This window comes from Coffea eugenioides, chromosome 2, assembly GCF_003713205.1.
Source record: "Coffea eugenioides isolate CCC68of chromosome 2, Ceug_1.0, whole genome shotgun sequence".
Taxonomy (NCBI): Eukaryota; Viridiplantae; Streptophyta; class Magnoliopsida; order Gentianales; family Rubiaceae; genus Coffea; species Coffea eugenioides.
In genome coordinates, this window is record NC_040036.1 from 22,171,240 (window position 1) to 22,189,223 (window position 17,984).

General features: G+C 38.6%; 2 protein-coding genes across 2 annotated transcripts; one reads left to right on the forward strand and one right to left on the reverse strand.

The window, feature by feature from the left end:
* The first annotated feature begins 498 nt into the window (after positions 1-498).
* On the forward strand, positions 499-13,177 carry LOC113760561 (probable DNA helicase MCM9). The gene is made up of 20 exons (XM_027303190.1): positions 499-775; positions 888-990; positions 1,285-1,384; positions 1,466-1,604; positions 2,013-2,079; positions 2,328-2,502; positions 7,660-7,759; positions 8,549-8,646; positions 8,730-8,795; positions 8,923-9,015; positions 9,324-9,440; positions 9,600-9,672; positions 10,281-10,347; positions 10,716-10,797; positions 10,997-11,118; positions 11,209-11,276; positions 11,776-11,885; positions 11,972-12,019; positions 12,090-12,242; positions 12,828-13,177. The coding sequence occupies exons 1-20, from the start codon at positions 654-656 to the stop codon at positions 12,905-12,907; spliced, it is 1,983 nt and encodes a 660-aa protein (XP_027158991.1). The 5' UTR covers positions 499-653; the 3' UTR covers positions 12,908-13,177.
* A 1,119-nt stretch (positions 13,178-14,296) lies between these two features.
* LOC113760646 (dicarboxylate transporter 2.1, chloroplastic) lies at positions 14,297-17,984 on the reverse strand. Its single transcript, XM_027303302.1, has 4 exons — positions 16,966-17,984; positions 15,802-16,115; positions 15,020-15,468; positions 14,297-14,678 (listed from the first exon to the last, which is right to left on the reverse strand). The coding sequence occupies exons 1-4, from the start codon at positions 17,773-17,775 to the stop codon at positions 14,563-14,565; spliced, it is 1,689 nt and encodes a 562-aa protein (XP_027159103.1). The 5' UTR covers positions 17,776-17,984; the 3' UTR covers positions 14,297-14,562.

A 17,984-nucleotide genomic window follows, 5' to 3' on the forward strand; every position in this document is an offset into this window, starting at 1 on the left:
CACAGTGGAATAACTATAGTTGAGGTGGATATGGAAAATTAAGGAGTGGTAAAAGCCGTTGGTGAGCCTTTGGCAATAGTCTTGGTGTTTTCCCTCCCCCGTTCCCTCTATCCCATATCGATTGAGAGTGGTATGTGTACTACTTAAGGTCCTCAGTGTGGCCTGAGAGTCAGCATTCCGTTCCCTCTATCCCATATCGATTGAGAGTGGTATGTGTACTACTTAAGGTCCTCAGTATGGCCTGAGAGTCAGCATGCCTTTTGGATTGGGCTGTGAGTTTCTCTTAGGTAGTGTGCGTATGTTTATTCCCGGTTGGGGGGAGGGGGGAAACTATATAGTTCGTTGCCCAAATTCCACAGAGATTGGGCCGTTCAACCCACAAAACATTTTTGTTTTAACTCCACCCCAATGCCGCTACTGATTAGCCCAAACGTCCCATCCCGCCAAAGCTGCAGAACTAACCAACCTTTTCCCGCCTCTTCTGTCTCTCCCTCTGGGCAGGCAGTGGCAGTGGCAGTGGCCACTCCCTCCTCACATCATCAGTCTCTTTCCTTCCTCTCCCATCCATTTTGTTCAAATCCCCAGACATCCCTACACTACACCACACGCTCGCTCGCTGTAGGAGGGAGGGAGGGAGATAGTGCCTTGACCATATGGACAACAGCAATGGGATGGCCAAAGAACTGGCTGGTTTCTTGATAAAACATTATACCGAGCAGCTGCACTCCATCATTCTCTCTCCTGATCCACGCCTTCACTATCCTCTACTTGTTGAGTATGCTACTGCATTAAATTTTTCGTCGTAATATTCAAATTCTATGAGGATTTGGTTTCATAGTCTTTCTGATATATAACTTGCTTTTTTTAAAAAAAAATTTCTCGGATAGTTTTGCAGAGCTACTAGATGACAACCCAACCCTTGCTCATCTTCTTTTCTCCCATCCCGCTGAATATTTACTCGTTTTTGACGAAGCTGCTATCTGGGCTCAGGTATTGTCCCTCGTTGCATATATAATGCGTGTGTAATATGGAATTACCATCGAACTTCTGATGGGTTCTACCGAGTTTGTCTAGAGAGTGATAATTGAGGATTTGAAGGAATTGAGTAGTGCAGGAGTTTGTGCGTGTTTTTGGGCGTAGTTGTGCATTTTTTATGAGTCTTAGTTCGGATGATGACATGGTATAGAAAGTGATAGTTGAGATTCGAAGAAATGAATTGCTGCAAATGTGTGTTTTTTGGGCCTCGTTGGGTATTTTCTGATGGATTTAATTGGGATGCTGTAGAAAGTGATATTTAAGGATTTGAAGCAATGGGACAATGCAAGTGTGAAGGATTATGTTCATGTTCGAATTAATGTCAGTGGTTCTCCTCTCGAATGCCCTGGTTGGATTTTTATCCTTGTAGATATTTTTATCTTTTGTTTATTTTTCTGTTGCTTTCCTGACTTTCTGAGATTTGTCTTAGAAACTTTTCCAAGTATTGGACGAGTGAGAGTGAAACACCGTGGGATACTTCTCACCCTTAAAGGGACTGTAATTAGGTCTGGAGCAATTAAGATGATTGAAGGAGAAAAGATTTATGAGTGTCGCAATTGTAAACACAGGTCGGTCTCGATTTGCTTTAGCTCTTAAATTGTTTCTTCCATAAAGTTTAAGGTGCAATTAGTGGATGTTATCTTTATAATACATAGAAGGAGTTGATAAATTCACTCACATTAAGACATCTCTCTGCAATCCTGTATTCGCCTTACCAGAAAAGCATACAGAAACTTTAAATTATGGTTAAGTTGACTGGATATCTATGAGCTTGTAATTTTGCTTCAAGATTGTCATTTGCCGAAGTATTTTAGAAGAACTACTTTGAAAATCTGAAAGCCTAAATACTAGCTGATTGACCTGTTTTTCTAAAGGTGAAGAATATATTTTCTTGTTCTGTATTCTTGATATTAGTAGAAAGCGCTTATATTTCTGAGTCAATGTTTCAGTGGTTACCTAATAAGTTCCATGTGCAGGTTCAAAGTTTATCCTGAGGTGGAAACTAGAAATGTAATTCCCAAGCCGACCATCTGTCCCTCTCAGGTTTGTTCTTTAGTCATTCAATTCACATCTTTTTTAAGTGCCTTGTTCAAGTAGCTACTATTCCCTTGCTCTTTTCAGTTTTCTGTTTGTTTATTGGGTTAACCTATATTACAGTTCATAGAATATTGGACTTCATTGTTCATACTTTTCAAAACCGAGTATATATGTCAGAAATTTAAGCCTGTTAATCTTTTACACTTTTCCTGCATTTATTTTGGCAAAGACTAAGCCCATCATTCCTATAACAGAGCTCTAAGTTTTGTGAAAGCACAAGGTTTAATCTTATAGAAGACAACAAGATATGTCACGATTACCAAGAGATTAAAATCCAAGAGAACGCTCAAGTATTAGGTGTTGGGGCTATTCCTCGTTCAATTCCAGTCATTTTGAAGGATGATCTAGTTGACACGGTGAAAGCTGGAGGTAGTGCATTTCAAAGTGCTTGTCTATGAAGTTTTAATTATTTATTTATTTTTGTAGTCCAACTTTCATTTCTTGGCCCCATGTAACTGTTTTCTTATATCTTGCTGAAAGTTATTGCCCTGATTGAGTTCACACCATTAGCAAAATATTTTGGTTCAATTCTCTTAAGAAAGCTTTTTTCCCTTTTAACTTTGGCGACTTTGTTTTATTTATCTTATTTCCTTGTTTATCCATATTAATCTTTTGTCTAACCAAATAAAGCTATTTGAGGCTGTCATTACTTTTAGTGATTGACATTCAGAAAGCAAGAATAAAGAGGATTAGAATTTTGTAGCATTTAATTAAGTGTCATAGGGTATACTCCACTTGATGCTAAGAGCAGCTAGGGCATCTGACCATCTTGGCCTCAGCGTAATTCTGTTATCCCAGTTGAAGTAGATTAAATTGTATGCTTAACTAATCTGTTCAAGATTGAAGCCGTATACTCGAAGACTATGAGCAAAATTTTTGGCTGTCAAAATTTAAGAGCTCAAGATGACGGGGTTTGGGACAAATCAGAAGCTTCTTTCCATGTGGTAATGCTGATTGTCTTCTCCAACTGAGTATTTGGTCGACCACAATGCTCATAAGAGGAGGTAGAACATAAATAGCCAGGAGAAGGTGTTGCAGGGGTTAAAATCCAATTGAGGAACCTTGCTGTTACCAGCAGTTTGAAATGAAACCGTTGAGCAATCAGTTCTTATATGAAATTAAAGAAAATGAAACATCTAGAGTGCGAATGAGACATGAAGGCCTAAATGGATATGACACTGAAGAATCAAAGAAAAGGAAACATCTTGAGTGTGTCAACAGGATGGGACATGGAGATTTAGCCTGTAAGATATTCAAGAACCCCCACTAACAGTTATAAGGTTGGCAGTTTTACAAAATTGGTAGAACTCAAGAAGGAAAAAATAGAACAGGTTGAAAGAGAAGTCAGGCCAAAAGAGAAGAGATGCATTAATCTTTACTACCATGGGAAGTGTCATTTTTATGAATGAAGCATATGTTCAGAAGCAATTCGAACGAAACCCATCTTGGCAGCTTTTAATTCATACACAGGGTATTTTTGTAAATAGTTTGTTAGGGTTGTACTCCTATAAATACTAGTTGGTCACTCATAATATGTGACTAGATGTTTTCCTCCCAAGATACCTGTTAACATGGTATCAGAGCAAAAGTCCTAGGGTTAGGGTTAAACATCTAGCAAAAGTTTTGGTCATCGCGACTGTTCACGCGATACTGTTCACCGCGACTGTTCAAGCGGGGGCACTGTTCATAGGGTACTGTTCACGTCGCTGTTCACCGCACTGTTCACGCGGCGCTGTTCGCTGTTCTTTACACTGTTCACACGTCACTGTCATCTTGAGTTTGATGTGCCATTTGCCATGGTTGAAAGGTTTGTTAATGCGGTTACCAATGACCACATTGAATCGAGTTTTTCAGCACATGGGTCCCAGAAGACTGTTACTATATCTGAGGAGGATTATGTTAAATTCCTACAGTACCAAGTTACAAATCACGCATCTCTTCCCTCTGCTTCTTTAGCACAAAAAGGTAATGACTCATGGATTATTGACTCCGGGGCTACTGATCATATGTCAGGTACCTCTAAAATTTTTTCTAATTTTCAAGAGTCTACTCCATATCCTCATGTTACTTTAGCTGATGGATCTACCACTAAAGTTAAAGGACTAGGCACTGTAGAAATTAATCCATCACTTCCGCTGTCTTCTGTTCTTTACGTACCCAATTTGCCCTTTAATCTAATGTCTGTTAGTAAGCTCACTAAATTTCTACAGTGTACAGTTACTTTTTCTCCTGATTCGGTTGTCATTCAGGATTTGAAGACAAAGAGGACGATTGGTGGAGGGCATGAGCATAATGGTCTTTATTTTCTCAACTTCAATGGTCCGATAGCATGTCCTGCTACTGTTTCTCCTCTTGAAATTCACTGTCGTTTAGGTCATCCGTCTTTACAAAATTTGAAAAAGTTGGTTCCTACTTTGAGTCAATTATCTTCGTTAGAGTGTGAGTCTTGTCAGTTAGGAAAGCATCATCGTGTTTCTTTTGCTCCTAGAGTCAATAAACGGGTTTCTGAACCGTTTTTGTTAGTTCATTCTGATGTTTGGGGTCCTAGTCGAGTCACTTCAAAGTTAGGTTTTAAATATTTTGTAATCTTTGTTGATGATTTTTCAAGAGTTACATGGCTTTATTTAATGAAAGATCGTTCAGAACTATGATATATTCCATTTTTTGTGCATTTGTTGCAGAAATAAAGAATCAATTTGGTGTGCCGGTACGTATACTTCGCAGTGATAATGCGAAAGAATATTTTTCCACTCCTTTTAATACCTTTATGAGTAAGTCTGGTATTATTCATCAGTTCTCTTGTCCTCACACTCCACAACAGAATGGAGTTGCTGAAAGAAAAATTGGACATATAATCGAAATTGCTCGAACAGTGTTGTTGCACATGAATGTGCCCAAACAATTTTGGAGTGATGCAGTTCTAACTGCATGTTATTTAATTAATCGCATGCCATCTAATATTCTTGGAGGTCAATTACCTCACTCCATTCTTTTTCCTCATGAACCTGTGTTTAAATTACCTCCTCGTATTTTTGGATGTGTGTGCTTTGTTCATCAGCTTACTCCCGGGGTGGATAAATTGGATTCTCGTGCCATTAAGTGTATTTTCTTAGGATACGCACGAGCGCAAAAAGGGTATAGATGTTACAGTCCAGTTTTAAATCGATTTTTTACTTGTGCTGATGTTACTTTCTTTGAATCCACTCCATATTTTATCAAACAAAGTACGCCTTGTGAGTTAGACCAGTGTCCCTCTTTTTCCTCTCCTGTTTTACCAGTCCCTTCCCCTTTATTACCTGAGTCATCTAGTCCACCAGATTCCATAGCTCGATTATCTCGTCCTCATCTTCAAGTTTACTCTCGTCGTTCCATGGTTGAGAAAGTTCCTGATATGCCACGCACTTCACCAATTAACTCTCAATCTTCAAATTCAGGTATGACGCCCTCCTGTGAGTTAGATCTTCCTATTGCTTTACGCAAAGAGACATTGTACTTCCTATCCTATTTCTAATTTTGTTTCTTATTCTCGTCTCTCTATGTCATATTCTTCTTTTATTGCTTCCCTTGATTCTATCTCCATTCCTAAGTCTATTACCTATGCTCTTAATCATCCTGGTTGGAGATTAGCTATGCAAGAAGAGATGTCTGCTTTGGAACAAAATGGTACTTGGGATCTTGTCCCTCGTCCTTCAGGTAAGCCTGTTGTTGGTTGTAAATGGGTGTACACTATAAAAGTGCAGCCTAATGGTTCTATTGATAGATTGAAGGCTCGGCTGGTAGCTAGAGGATTTACTCAGGTGTATGGAGTAGATTACTTAGAAACATTTTCTCCTGTTGCAAAGATTACCTCTGTTCGTCTTCTTATCTCTTTGGCAGCAACTTATAATTGGCCATTGCATCAGTTGGATGTGAAAAATGCATTTCTGCATGGAGATTTGAAAGAAGAGGTATATATGGAACAACCTCCTGGATTTGTTGTTCAGGGGGAGAATCCGCGGTTGGTTTGTCGTTTGAAAAAATCCTTATATGGATTGAAACAGTCTCCGAGGGCTTGGTTTGGCCGGTTTAGTAGTGTTGTCATGGAGTTCGGTCTGACAAGATGTGGAGTAGATCACTCTGTATTTTATCGGCATTCTAATGCTGGTAAAATTTTATTAGTTGTTTATATGGATGATATTGTGATTACAGGTGATGATGTTGTGGGAATCCAGAAACTTAAATCCAATCTGCAGGCAAACTTTCAGACAAAGGATTTAGGTCATCTACAGTATTTTCTGGGTATTGAGGTAGCTCGGTCTAAATATGGGATTTATTTATGTCAAAGGAAATATGTACTCGATATGTTGAGTGAAGTTGGGATGTTAGGTTGCCGACCTGTGGATACTCCTATGGATCCCAATGTGAAATTAGCAAGAGATCAAGGTGCATTACTTGATGATCCTAAGCAATATCGAAGACTTGTGGGTAAATTAAATTATCTCACTGTAACGAGACCTGACATTTCGTTTGCAGTGAGTGTTGTGAGTCAATTTCTTGATACCCCTCGTACTAGTCATTGGGATGCTGTTGTACGGATTCTCAGATATCTTAAGAGTGCTCCTGGAAAAGGGTTGCTGTATCAAAATCATGGACACACTGATATTGAAGGATATAATGATGCAGATTGGGCTGGTTCTGCCTCAGATCGAAGATCGACCACAGGATATTGTGTGTTTGTTGGTGGTAATTTAGTGTCGTGGAAGAGTAAGAAGCAAACAGTTGTATCCAGATCAAGTGCAGAATCTGAATACCGCGCTATGGCTCACACTGTGTGTGAGTTGGTTTGGTTGAAGAGCATATTACTTGAACTTGGGTTTGAGCATAAACAGCCTATGAATTTAGTGTGTGATAATCAGGCGGCTGTTCATATTGCGTCTAATCCAGTGTTTCATGAGAGGACAAAACATATTGAAGTTGATTGTCATTTCATTCGAGAGAAATTGCTTGACGGAGTCATCAAGACATCTCATGTACCGTCTGTAGATCAATTGGCTGATGTGTTTACCAAGAGCTTAGGGGGCTCTAGGGTGAAATACCTTTGTAACAAGTTGGGTGCTTATGATATATATGCTCCAACTTGAGGGGGAGTGTTAAGAGAATATAAGTATTCTTGTAGATAATAAATTAGTAAGGGTATTTTTGTAAATAGTTTGTTAGGGTTGTACTCCTATAAATACTAGTTGGTCACTCATAATATGTGACTAGATGTTTTCCTCCCAAGATACCTGTTAACAGTTTGGTTATTCCGTTAATACATCTGTGTGGTGCTTCTGGTGTAGAGAAATCAGTTGCATAAATGTTTTGATCTTCACTTAGAGCTTTTGCCTTACAAGTATATGATGACTATGCAGTTTTAATACCAGAGAAATATGTCATGGGAATATGGGAATTTGACATCTTTTTATTTCCTGGTTATGCTGTCATATGTACATTAAGTGCACATTTGTGTTGTGGTTATGTAACTGATCTGCGTAAGTTTGATTTCAGATGATGTGATTGTCACTGGAGTATTGACGGCAAAATGGTCACCTGATGTAAAGGATGTCCGCTGTGACCTTGATCCTATCTTAGTTGCAAACTACGTAAGGTACTTGTGGTTCTGTTCCTTGTTTAATTCAACTTTCAGATAGCTTTTCATATTTTTGTCATGATTAGAGAATCATCTGTTTCTATCTAATCAAACTTTATTGGAACTACTAGTTTTATCACTTTCTGCTGTAAATGCTATATTTCTTTACTTTCTGGGGTAACCTAATGAACCAGTTATGTTTTAGACATTAAAGAAACAAATTGACAACTGTTCAAAAGTTTAAGATATTAAGTGACAGGTAACTATTATGTCATTAATGTCAAATGCTACAATTGACTCTCTATATGGGCTTTGTTTGGTAAAAGATGCATCCATGTTTGGTTATTTTAGGCAATGAAATTTTTGTCAACTATCTTTAGTAAAAGAAATCGCAGGAGGTTATAATTTTAGAAAGTGCTAAATACAGGAGTTTAAGGAGAACATCTTGAATTATTAGTAGCATGCTGAGTCCCATGAAGCTCAAGATTTTTTAGGAGATAATACAGTGGCGTCCTCAAATTCAACAATCAAGTTTCTGGCTGTTACCTGTGCATTAGTATTTGACTATTAATGCTCTTTTACTTTTAGATTTCCATTGTTAAGTAGTGTAAGTAAGCATGCTAAATAGTTAGTAAATTGATGGTATTGTTCAATATAGTTGTCAAGGTACCTTGCTAAAAATCTTGACCAGTTACATATTATCTATTGGAGGATTCTGTGGTTTTCCAACTTAAAGCAACTCCGTTTTCAATGAACATCTGTTTATACTTTCTTTTTCTTCTCTTAATCGACTACTTTTCTTTACAGGAGAATGAATGAAGTCAAGTCAGGGATAGATATCCCAGATGATGTCATTATGAAATTCAAACAGTTCTGGCTAGATTTTAAAAATGCCCCATTAAAAGGTAATGATATGTACCTGTCATTTGGTCTACATACAATATGTAAACTTTTTGTCAACTGTCTCTGGACTTGTAAATTTTCCCAGGTAGGAATGCCATTCTACGCGGTATCTGCCCACAAGTTTTCGGGCTCTTCACTGTAAAGCTTGCAGGTACTTTCTACCAGAGAACTCACTGTAAGAGATCTCACTGTAAATGATACAGCAGGAGAGTGCATACCTTCTTGTGTAAATGGTGTATTTATATTTATAGATGATTTTATTTATATTTTGAATGCAGTGGCTCTGACACTAATTGGAGGTGTCCAACATGTTGATGCTTCTGGGACGAAAGTCCGCGGAGAGTCTCATTTGCTTCTTGTGGGAGATCCTGGTAATTACTTGGAAACCATTCCTCGCTGACACTTTTACTTTGTAGTTTCTTCTTTAACAGCAAGACCTACTTCAACAAGTGGTCAGCTTGTTTCACTGTATTATTGAGGTCCCTTTGGATTGACTCCATACGTTTGCATCCTATCAGTGGACCCAGGTTTTCTAGTAGTATAAGACAATGGTTTTATCTAAAGTGATTATTATGTCTACTTTTATGCTGAAATAGAGAATATTTGGATGCATAATTTACGTTTTGAGTTCTAAAATTGCTATAACTGATTAGATACGTCCCTCAATTTGAACCATCAGGCACTGGGAAATCTCAGTTCTTAAAATTTGCTGCAAAGTTAAGCAACAGATCTGTAATTACTACTGGGTTGGGAAGCACAAGTGCTGGATTGACTGTTACTGCAGTCAAGGATGGAGGTACATTCTTTTAATATTCTGCATTTTAATTTGACAACCTGAAATCTGAGCAGTATTATCATGGTCATGTCTCTCAAACTCTATTTTGCCTCTCGTAAAATTTCCAAGATCTCCATTGTGGCCCTTTTTCTGCATTAAGCACATTGACTAAATTTTCAGGGGAGTGGATGCTTGAAGCTGGTGCCCTTGTATTAGCAGATGGCGGTCTTTGTTGCATAGATGAATTTGATAGGTGAAGTTTGCAAGTAAAAACTTTCCTTTCTATCTTTCTGTCACATACCTTAGTATGTTGTAAGATGTTGAGTGACATCATTAAGCTTCTATTGGCTTTAATCTTTTAAATACCCTATTTGCTAATATTGTTGTTAACATGGGAACTCTTCAATAGTTTTCATGTGGCCATGATTTAGGACTAGTTTGGATTTGGTGCTGTTGATAAAATCTCATCAATGATCTCGTGTGAAAGTAGCTAAGCAGGGGATTATTAAAAAGTGTCATGAGTATTTCCTCCAAATTGCAACTTTAAACATTCTGGTATAGCTTTTGATGGAGACTTCAGCTTTCTGTCATAAAAAAAGACATTCAATTGGGTGAACTTGTTGCTGAGAAAGATGTGCAGTTGATCTGAGGAAAAAGCAAGGACAATTTATTTTCTTCTTTTTTGGTTGTCTTTTGAGTTCTATACAGTAATCCTTTTTAAATTATGTAGTGCTTTGTACATCCCAGTAGACGTTCTTGGTAATGAAACAAGTTTTTTTTTTGTTTGGACTGCAATGCAGTGAAAAATTGCAAGTCATATCTTTTGACTAAATGAAGTTTTTGTATTATGCCATTTGATAGCATGAGGGGGCATGACAGAGCAACCATTCATGAGGCTATGGAGCAGCAGACTATAAGTGTTGCCAAGGTAGTATAGAGTTAAGGAAAAAGCTTACTATTCTTACCCTAGAATCCTGCTTCTGTTAAGATTTTTTGGAATTTTGCATCTTGTTTGAGTTAGTTGCTTATAACTGGATAGGTGCTATCTAAGTATATTTGGTCAATGAACTTCTACAGCGTATAAGTCCCTAGAAGCTGTCTAGAAAAGATTTCTGTGGCTTATGGCAGGCACTTTTTCCTTTGCTTAGTATCAGTTGTATAAGGGATACCTTTTGCCATTTTTTCTGCCTTTTCTTTAGGTTGAACATCAATTCATATTTATTTATATTATTCTTTTGCATCTCTTAGGAAAACATTTTTGAAACATTACCCCGAAGTGACATTATTCGTTTGCAGGCTGGTCTTGTTACAACTCTCAGTACAAGGACAAGTGTCTTTGGTGCAACAAACCCAAAGGGACAGTATGATCCTGATGAATGTATCCTTTCTTTCAGATTTATTACTACGTTTTCTTCAACCTACATTCAACCATAATATGTCTAGTTATGTTGCCACAGAGTCAGATGGAAATGGTAATCAACTTAGTCTTTCCACAGGAATTAATTTCTTTCTTGTTTTTAATGCCTTTCTTCTGTTTTCCCTGCCTTTGAATATTACCATTTCTCAACCTAATCTAGCTCTGTCCGTCAATACAACACTCTCTGGACCCTTGTTGAGCAGATTTGATATAGTTCTAGTCCTCTTAGATAAAAAGAACCCCGAATGGGATGCAGTTGTTTCGTCTCACATCCTTGCTGAGGTAATATGTTCTAGATGAGTATGAATGGCTTAACAAAGTTTAGGAATGTCTCATGTATCTGAATATAATTCTGTTTATTGCAAATGCCAGGGAGAAAAGGAGAATGACAATTGCAATGAAGATCTGAAAAGCACTTGGCCTTTTCCCATGCTTAGAAGGTACAGCTCTGTTAAATAACATTTCTGTTTCATGATGACACGTAAGAACCATTGGTAGTCCAAGGTGCACATTCAAATAAGAGTAAGGTTGCTCTATTATGACTGGAAGGTGACAATTTGCATAAAGACAGTCTCTGCTTGCAACATGAACTGCACATATATAGACAATCTTAAACCACACGTTATCAAGAGTCTAATGCATGTGAGTTTCCTTTTATGATGTGATAAGACTACCCTTCGGAAATGTTATAGTTACAAAGAAAATAATTACGGTGTAATCTGTTGGAAGGTGAGCTTCTTGTGCTTCCTGAACCTTTTTGTATGGCGCTTATTTTATTTGCCAACAAAAATACTAAAGCTGGAATTGCACAATAGAATGGCATTAAATTCTTCATGCTATCTACAACATGGCCACTAGATTTTCCCTTTAGCAGATTGATGCTATGCAAAATCATTTTCTTTCACAATTTCCTGAGTGAAATATATTGAGGATTCACAGGTACATCCACTTTGTTAAAAGAAACTTTAGACCTGTTCTCTCAAAGGAGGCTGAAAATGTTATTTCACGCTATTTCCAACTTCAAAGAAGATCTGCAACTCAAAATGCAGGTTTCACCTACAAAACCACTTGTAAAAGCATATCAACTTCTATCCAATATTACTGCTTTTCAAGTCTCAATTGCTTTATGTTGCAGCAAGGACCACCGTTCGCATGCTGGAGAGTTTGATACGACTTGCTCAAGGTACAAGTCCTACCAGTATATCAACTCTTTGTTGAACCCTTGCCCACACTGATGTTACCTATTGTTGCAGCACATGCAAGGCTGATGTTTAGAAATGAGGTTACACGACTAGATGCCATTACAGCAATATTATGTATTGAATCATCCATGACTACATCAGCTATAGTGGATAGCGTTGGAAATGCATTGCACTCCAATTTTGCAGAAAATCCTGATGAAGAATGTATCCTTTGCAACATTTGTTTTCTGCATCCAACTTTAGAGACAAAAAATTGCTGCACGAATTCAATAATACAAGATGGGGGTTTAATTTTTCTTGATGAAGTTTACGTGCAACATTATCTCTTATTCCCCATGCAATCAACCTGAAATACTTTTAATGCGGTGAAGAAGGGGAATTACTTGTGGAAAAATTTACATACAGAATATATATATATATATACACAGTTTCTTTTCAACTATTTGACAGCATTTGAAGCTGGATTTAACTTCTAACAGCAAAGTTTCAATGGTTTGTGGATAATTGCATCCAGTTTGGTTATAAAGTCTAATTCTCTTCTTGTTGCTAAGTGAGGCATGACCATCTCATACTGTTTAGTGCTAAATGAGTGGGCATGTTAATGGATGTTATCTCAAATTGTATGCTGAGTACCAGTTACGGTTACGGATACTGATTCTGCGTTGTTTTGGTTACTACTACGGCGAGTAGCTGACTGTTGATTGACCTTGTGTCTATTTGTGATAATCTCTGGAATCTAGATTTGCTTTCACTGAATATTTTGTAGTTCTTAACGTAAGTAAACTACAGATGCCAAGCAGGAAATGCTGATCCTTCAGAAGCTGTGCATAATTGATGAATTCCCTGACTTGAAAAGTAACCTCCAATGATAAATTTGTGCATGATTGGTAAATGAGAGGACCAGCATGGAAACACCTCTGTGTTCTGTCTCGACTGCAGAAAAGGTTTGTACTCTTTCAGCTTCTGATGTGTGGGGCAGTAGCTGGATGAGAAGAGCTGGTTAACTATTCACTTGAAGATAGAGTTGAAAGTAGCAGTTCAAAATTCAGCTAGTTATAATTGCTCACCTGTGTGATGGATAATAAATAATTCTCTGTTTCAGTGACCAACTTTGCAGTTTCTGGTGATATGCTAGTTAACTTATGCAGTTCTAAACATAAATAAACAAGTAAATTAAATAAAAAAGTAGCAAACTGAAGCATGAACACAATAAGCTTGAACAAGAATATTCACCTTGGTAGACCGCAGTACTGAGTCTCCCCTTCCTTTTGTCCTCTTTCTCGCTTCTAAACGGAGGGATGGGGCTGATGTACATAGCATATACAGATGCCATATGGTACTGCACAACACTGTATCTGGAATTACTTCTTGCATTCGCCTCTGGAGGCTGCAGAAGAATGCATCAGATTCCACTTACTCCCACTCCAAGCCTTACTGCTTAAGATCATTGCCCAACATCCTTGGCTATTTATCCATCCACGTTTAACAGCCTGATAATTTAGAAGCATGAAAGACTGAAGATGGGCAATTTTGTGTAAAATTCGCAAGTACATGTTTTCTTAGTTCAAAAAAAAAATTGTTTATTAAATGCACTCGGATGTGCAATTCTCATTCTCAACCAGGCTACTGTGCAGCCATGCCTAGACCCTTTGATCAGCAGTTACTTGGCAATTGCTGATTCTCATTAGCATACCACGCCAATTGCGAACCACAAAGGTTATTTACGTTACGTTTTAAGATCTTGGTGACTTGAGACTTTTGTCTTCTCACTACTATATTTTCTTCTGGATGGTAGCTTAAGCGACTAAAACCCTAACATCTCCGGTGTTAGAATGATTTCACTCGTCGAAGTATCTTATCTGATGAAACTAGAGGTTGCAAGATTTGGGTTCCCCAACAAGCAAAAAGCTAAATGCAAAGTGGAAAATCTAATTTATTTATTCCCCCGTGTATTGCCAAAAATGGGCTGCAAAGAAGCTACAGTAAAAATATAACAATCAAGCGATCCGAGCTGCCTTGATTTCGATTCACAGAAACATGGGCGATCACCATTATCAGTTCTTTTGCAATAAGTGCTAAATTTCCATTAACCGTCAAGCTATGGTCCTTAACTTACCTCCCAAGGAAAGCATCCCAGAATTGCACTCCACCCGAGGATAGAAACATCCCAACCAGAGAAGATGAAGCTTATTAACTATACTATACGTGGAGAGAAATTATTGGTTGCTAAATATGCTTTCCATGACCAAATTACAAAGTGAAGGCATCAAAACCGCAACAAGGCAATAAATTTGATAAACAGTAGCCTTAAACTCTCATCCAAAGAAAGCAAAATCTTCCAGATTCCATCAAAGAATAATATTACATCGGTGTGATGTAGAAAATGAGCTCGAACTATAATCTTAGCTTGTATTTTGGTGACTCTTTCTAAAATAAGTTGTTGGGCACTGCGGCCTAAGGCCGACGAGCAACAATAATAAAGAGAACCTGAAGACCAAAAAACCTACTTACACTAGATTGAAGATCAGTACAGACCCAGAAACTTCCACCAGAAAGTTCCTACCACGGCCCATATTAATGCATTAATGAGGGCCATTATGAAGCCGAATTTGAAGACGTCCGGAAGATCCGTATAACCAGCTGTTGGATTAAGGAAAGAAAAGAAACACCTGATCAGTAAAAATATGCAACATAGAAAGAATAAACTCCAATACAAAAGCAAATCAAACCAATTCAAGTCTACTTTTTCTCCTTTTCCTATCTTTTCCAAATTTTCACACTAAAGAAGACATCCATCCTGCCAACCCACTCCCTTCACTGTCATGAACATAAAATGAAGACCTACTTCTAGCCAGAAAACAAAGTGTTTGCAGGTAAATACTCTTGGAAGAGGAATGGAGGATGAAGGATGTAAGTGGAGCTGATTATAAGACTAGCATGAGAACAACAAAAATTTGACACAAGAAAGAGACTAAGCGCACCTCCAAAGTATACAGCTGCTTGGCCACTACTATAATGTGTCAAAGCACCAAATAAGTTTGTATTATATGCCAGAGCTAGTGCTGCCAATACACCAGGCACCCCGGATGCCAAGTGCATAGCAAGAAAAGCAGAATACAATGCTCCCACATGACCAGTTTGACTAGCAAATAAGTAGTGGATAATAAAGTAAGCAGCCTGAAGGACACCAAACGCAGCAGGCCAGCTCAATGAGAGAGACTGAAGAATTTTGGCAACCCAACAGGACATCCAGCTTACAATGCCAAGGTTTGTTAGTTGACCAGCCATACCAACAAGGACTGCAAACCAAGCCAAAGTATCCCAAGCTGATTTTTCACTTAAGCAATCGTCCCAATCGAGCACTCCCAACAATAGTAGTATTGATAAACCAAGCATGGCAGCTACAACACTAGCAATACCAAGAGCATCCCTGGGTGAATAAGACAAGGATCAGTACCTTAAGTGGAAAAGATTACCTAGACAGAAGAATGGACCAATAGACAATTATCAATTATCTGTACTCTCAGAAATGCTAGTACCAAAAAAAAAAGTAACGAGTACAGACAACAGTTGTCGACCACATCAAGCAATATCCAAGAAACATTATACTGCAAACACACTTTTAGATTTTCAAGACTTTCATGACATATTATTTGGTATTACTAGCGTGCGGAACCTCAATTTATCACCCTTAGTTCATTGAAATGAAAAACATTCTAAAGGTACAACAGGGAACAGGCTACACCGTATAAAAGATACCTACCCAAATACCCACAAGGAGACTGCTAGAAGCATTGTACCAACCATCACCCATTCATTCCTCGTAACTGGACCCATAACCTCCAGCTTTTTGGATGCCATAGCAGGTGCATCAGGTGTATCCTTGGTTTCAGGAGGATAAAGTTTGTACAAGACTAGAGGAGTAGCTATGAGGGAAACAAATGCAGGTAAACTAGCAGCCTTGAACCAAGAAACCCAAGGGCTTGCAATTACTACCCCAAGTTCTTCAGCCAACTTGAGACAAAGCAGGTTTTGAGCTGCAGCAGTCAGGAAAAGAGCACTAGAGTTACCAGCAGACTGTCACGCATCACAACAGAGCAATGCATGAGATGTTTAATTTACAAGAAACAAAATAATTCATGAGAAAAGGTAGAAAAACATCTGTCACGCGGCAAGGAAAATGAGAGCATATTCACCCATGTGAAGATAGTACCGTAAAGGAAATAGGAAAAAGCTGTAAACTTTCAACAAAAATTTCAGCAAGAACTCACAGAACAAGTTTTAATAAAGAATTTGCCTTCATTCTGTCTTACAATTCTACCACAGAAATAAAAAGTTTTTTCCCCTCCTAAAGTGCCAAAGAGTAAAAATCTTATGATACTAAAGTCTGTTGAATCCCTCCTTCAATTGCCACCAAAGAATTTTGGTTGTTAAGCAATACTAACTATAGCAATCGTCTGACCAAAAGAAAAAGAATTCTCTAGCGATTATCTTATGAAGAACAAAGCAATAATTCTGTAACAATCATCCCATGAACCCTGAACATCTTTCAGAAATTGAGTCGTTATCATTAAATATTGGATTGCCTATCAAGTATTTCTTCAGGTTAAAATCCAATTAAGCTCCTTTTAATTCTGTGCCAGAGAGAGACTAGTTCAGAGTAACTTCAAAAGTTTCATCATCATCCTCTCTGCTTTCTTATAGAATTCTAAGTTCAGTAAATAAACTGTTTAACTAACCTACCAAGCCTCAGTGAACGCATACATCCAGGACAAATAAGCTAAACATCTGTAATTATAAAAAAAAAAAAAAAAAACCTTTCACTTCATTTTGCAACTCTATGGTACCTGAAAATCAATAGAAATCAACTAAATTCAATTCAAACAGATGCATCACAAATAAATCAGAGCTAGAACTAGAGCCAAACCTGGAACTGTGATTGAACCAAATACGCGCCCAGCTTCCTAGCCGAGGGGTCACCGGGTTTACTCCCAGCCGAAAGCGACAACGACTTGATAATGGGCAAAAAAACACCACCAGCTCTGGCGGTAGTGCTCGGCATTGCCGGTGCAATCAAAGCCTCGCTCAAAGTCAACCCATAAGACAATCCCAAAGTACTTTTCCCCAGCCATTTGACAAAATAGGTAGCAATTCGATCCCCCAACCCCGTCTTCACAAACCCGCGAGCGAAAAAGAAGGAAATGACAATCAACCAAATAACTTCGTTAGTAAATGCACTAAAAGCGATTGTAAAGGGGAGAGTTCTCGTCAAAATTGCGGTAGTTAATCCCAAGAACGCCCAGGCTCCCACGGGTAGTGGGCTCAAGACGAGGCCAGCAATTGTAGAAAGGAAGATTGATAAGAGCTGCCAGGCCTGAGGGGTGACCTCTGGGGGTTTGGGTACTAGAAAACGGACAATTAGTCCAATGGAGACTGAAATGATTAAAGGGATGATCTTTGCACCTTGCAGGGCGACGGTTTTTAGCTCGGTGGTGGAGGGTGCACTGTCGTTACTGGAGGAGTGGGGGGGAGAGAGTTTTTTGTAAAGGAGTTTAGGGGGTGAAGGGGAGAAATTCTGAAGAGAGAATTTGGGTGCGGAGATGGAAAGCAGTGATGGTTTAAGGGAGGATGAGATGGGGGGGAGGGCGGTGGAAAGCCGTGGTCGCAAGTGGTGGATGGAGACGCGAGAAAAGGAGGTGGAGGACAAAAATGGAGAGTGGAGAACAGAGCTCTCCATGAGGTTATGGTGATGGTGGCGATGGTGGTGGATGTAGATGAGTGAGTGAGTGAGTGTTGTGTGTGTAAATAGATGGTGGTCAGTGGTGGCGTTGGTAGGGAGGTTTTAGGAGTGGGGAAGCGGAAACTACGAAGGCCACGGAGGGAGGGAGCGTTCGGTTGGTTACCGAGTTCTTTTCTATTGTTGTTGTAAATTTCTGCCTTCTGTTT

Excerpts from the sequence above, each read along its gene's own strand:
- LOC113760561 (XM_027303190.1), top strand. The coding sequence starts at position 654 with ATGGACAACAGCAATGGGATGGCCAAAGAACTGGCTGGTTTCTTGATA. Across the intron at positions 8,796-8,922 it reads CTTCACTGTAAAGCTTGCAG|TGGCTCTGACACTAATTGGA; the intron begins GTACTTTCTACC and ends TTTTGAATGCAG. Across the intron at positions 9,673-10,280 it reads TGCATAGATGAATTTGATAG|CATGAGGGGGCATGACAGAG; the intron begins GTGAAGTTTGCA and ends GCCATTTGATAG.
- LOC113760646 (XM_027303302.1), bottom strand. The coding sequence starts at position 17,775 with ATGGAGAGCTCTGTTCTCCACTCTCCATTTTTGTCCTCCACCTCCTTT. Across the intron at positions 16,116-16,965 it reads TGGTTCAATCACAGTTCCAG|TCTGCTGGTAACTCTAGTGC; the intron begins GTTTGGCTCTAG and ends GATGCGTGACAG. Across the intron at positions 14,679-15,019 it reads AGCAGCTGTATACTTTGGAG|CTGGTTATACGGATCTTCCG; the intron begins GTGCGCTTAGTC and ends TTAATCCAACAG.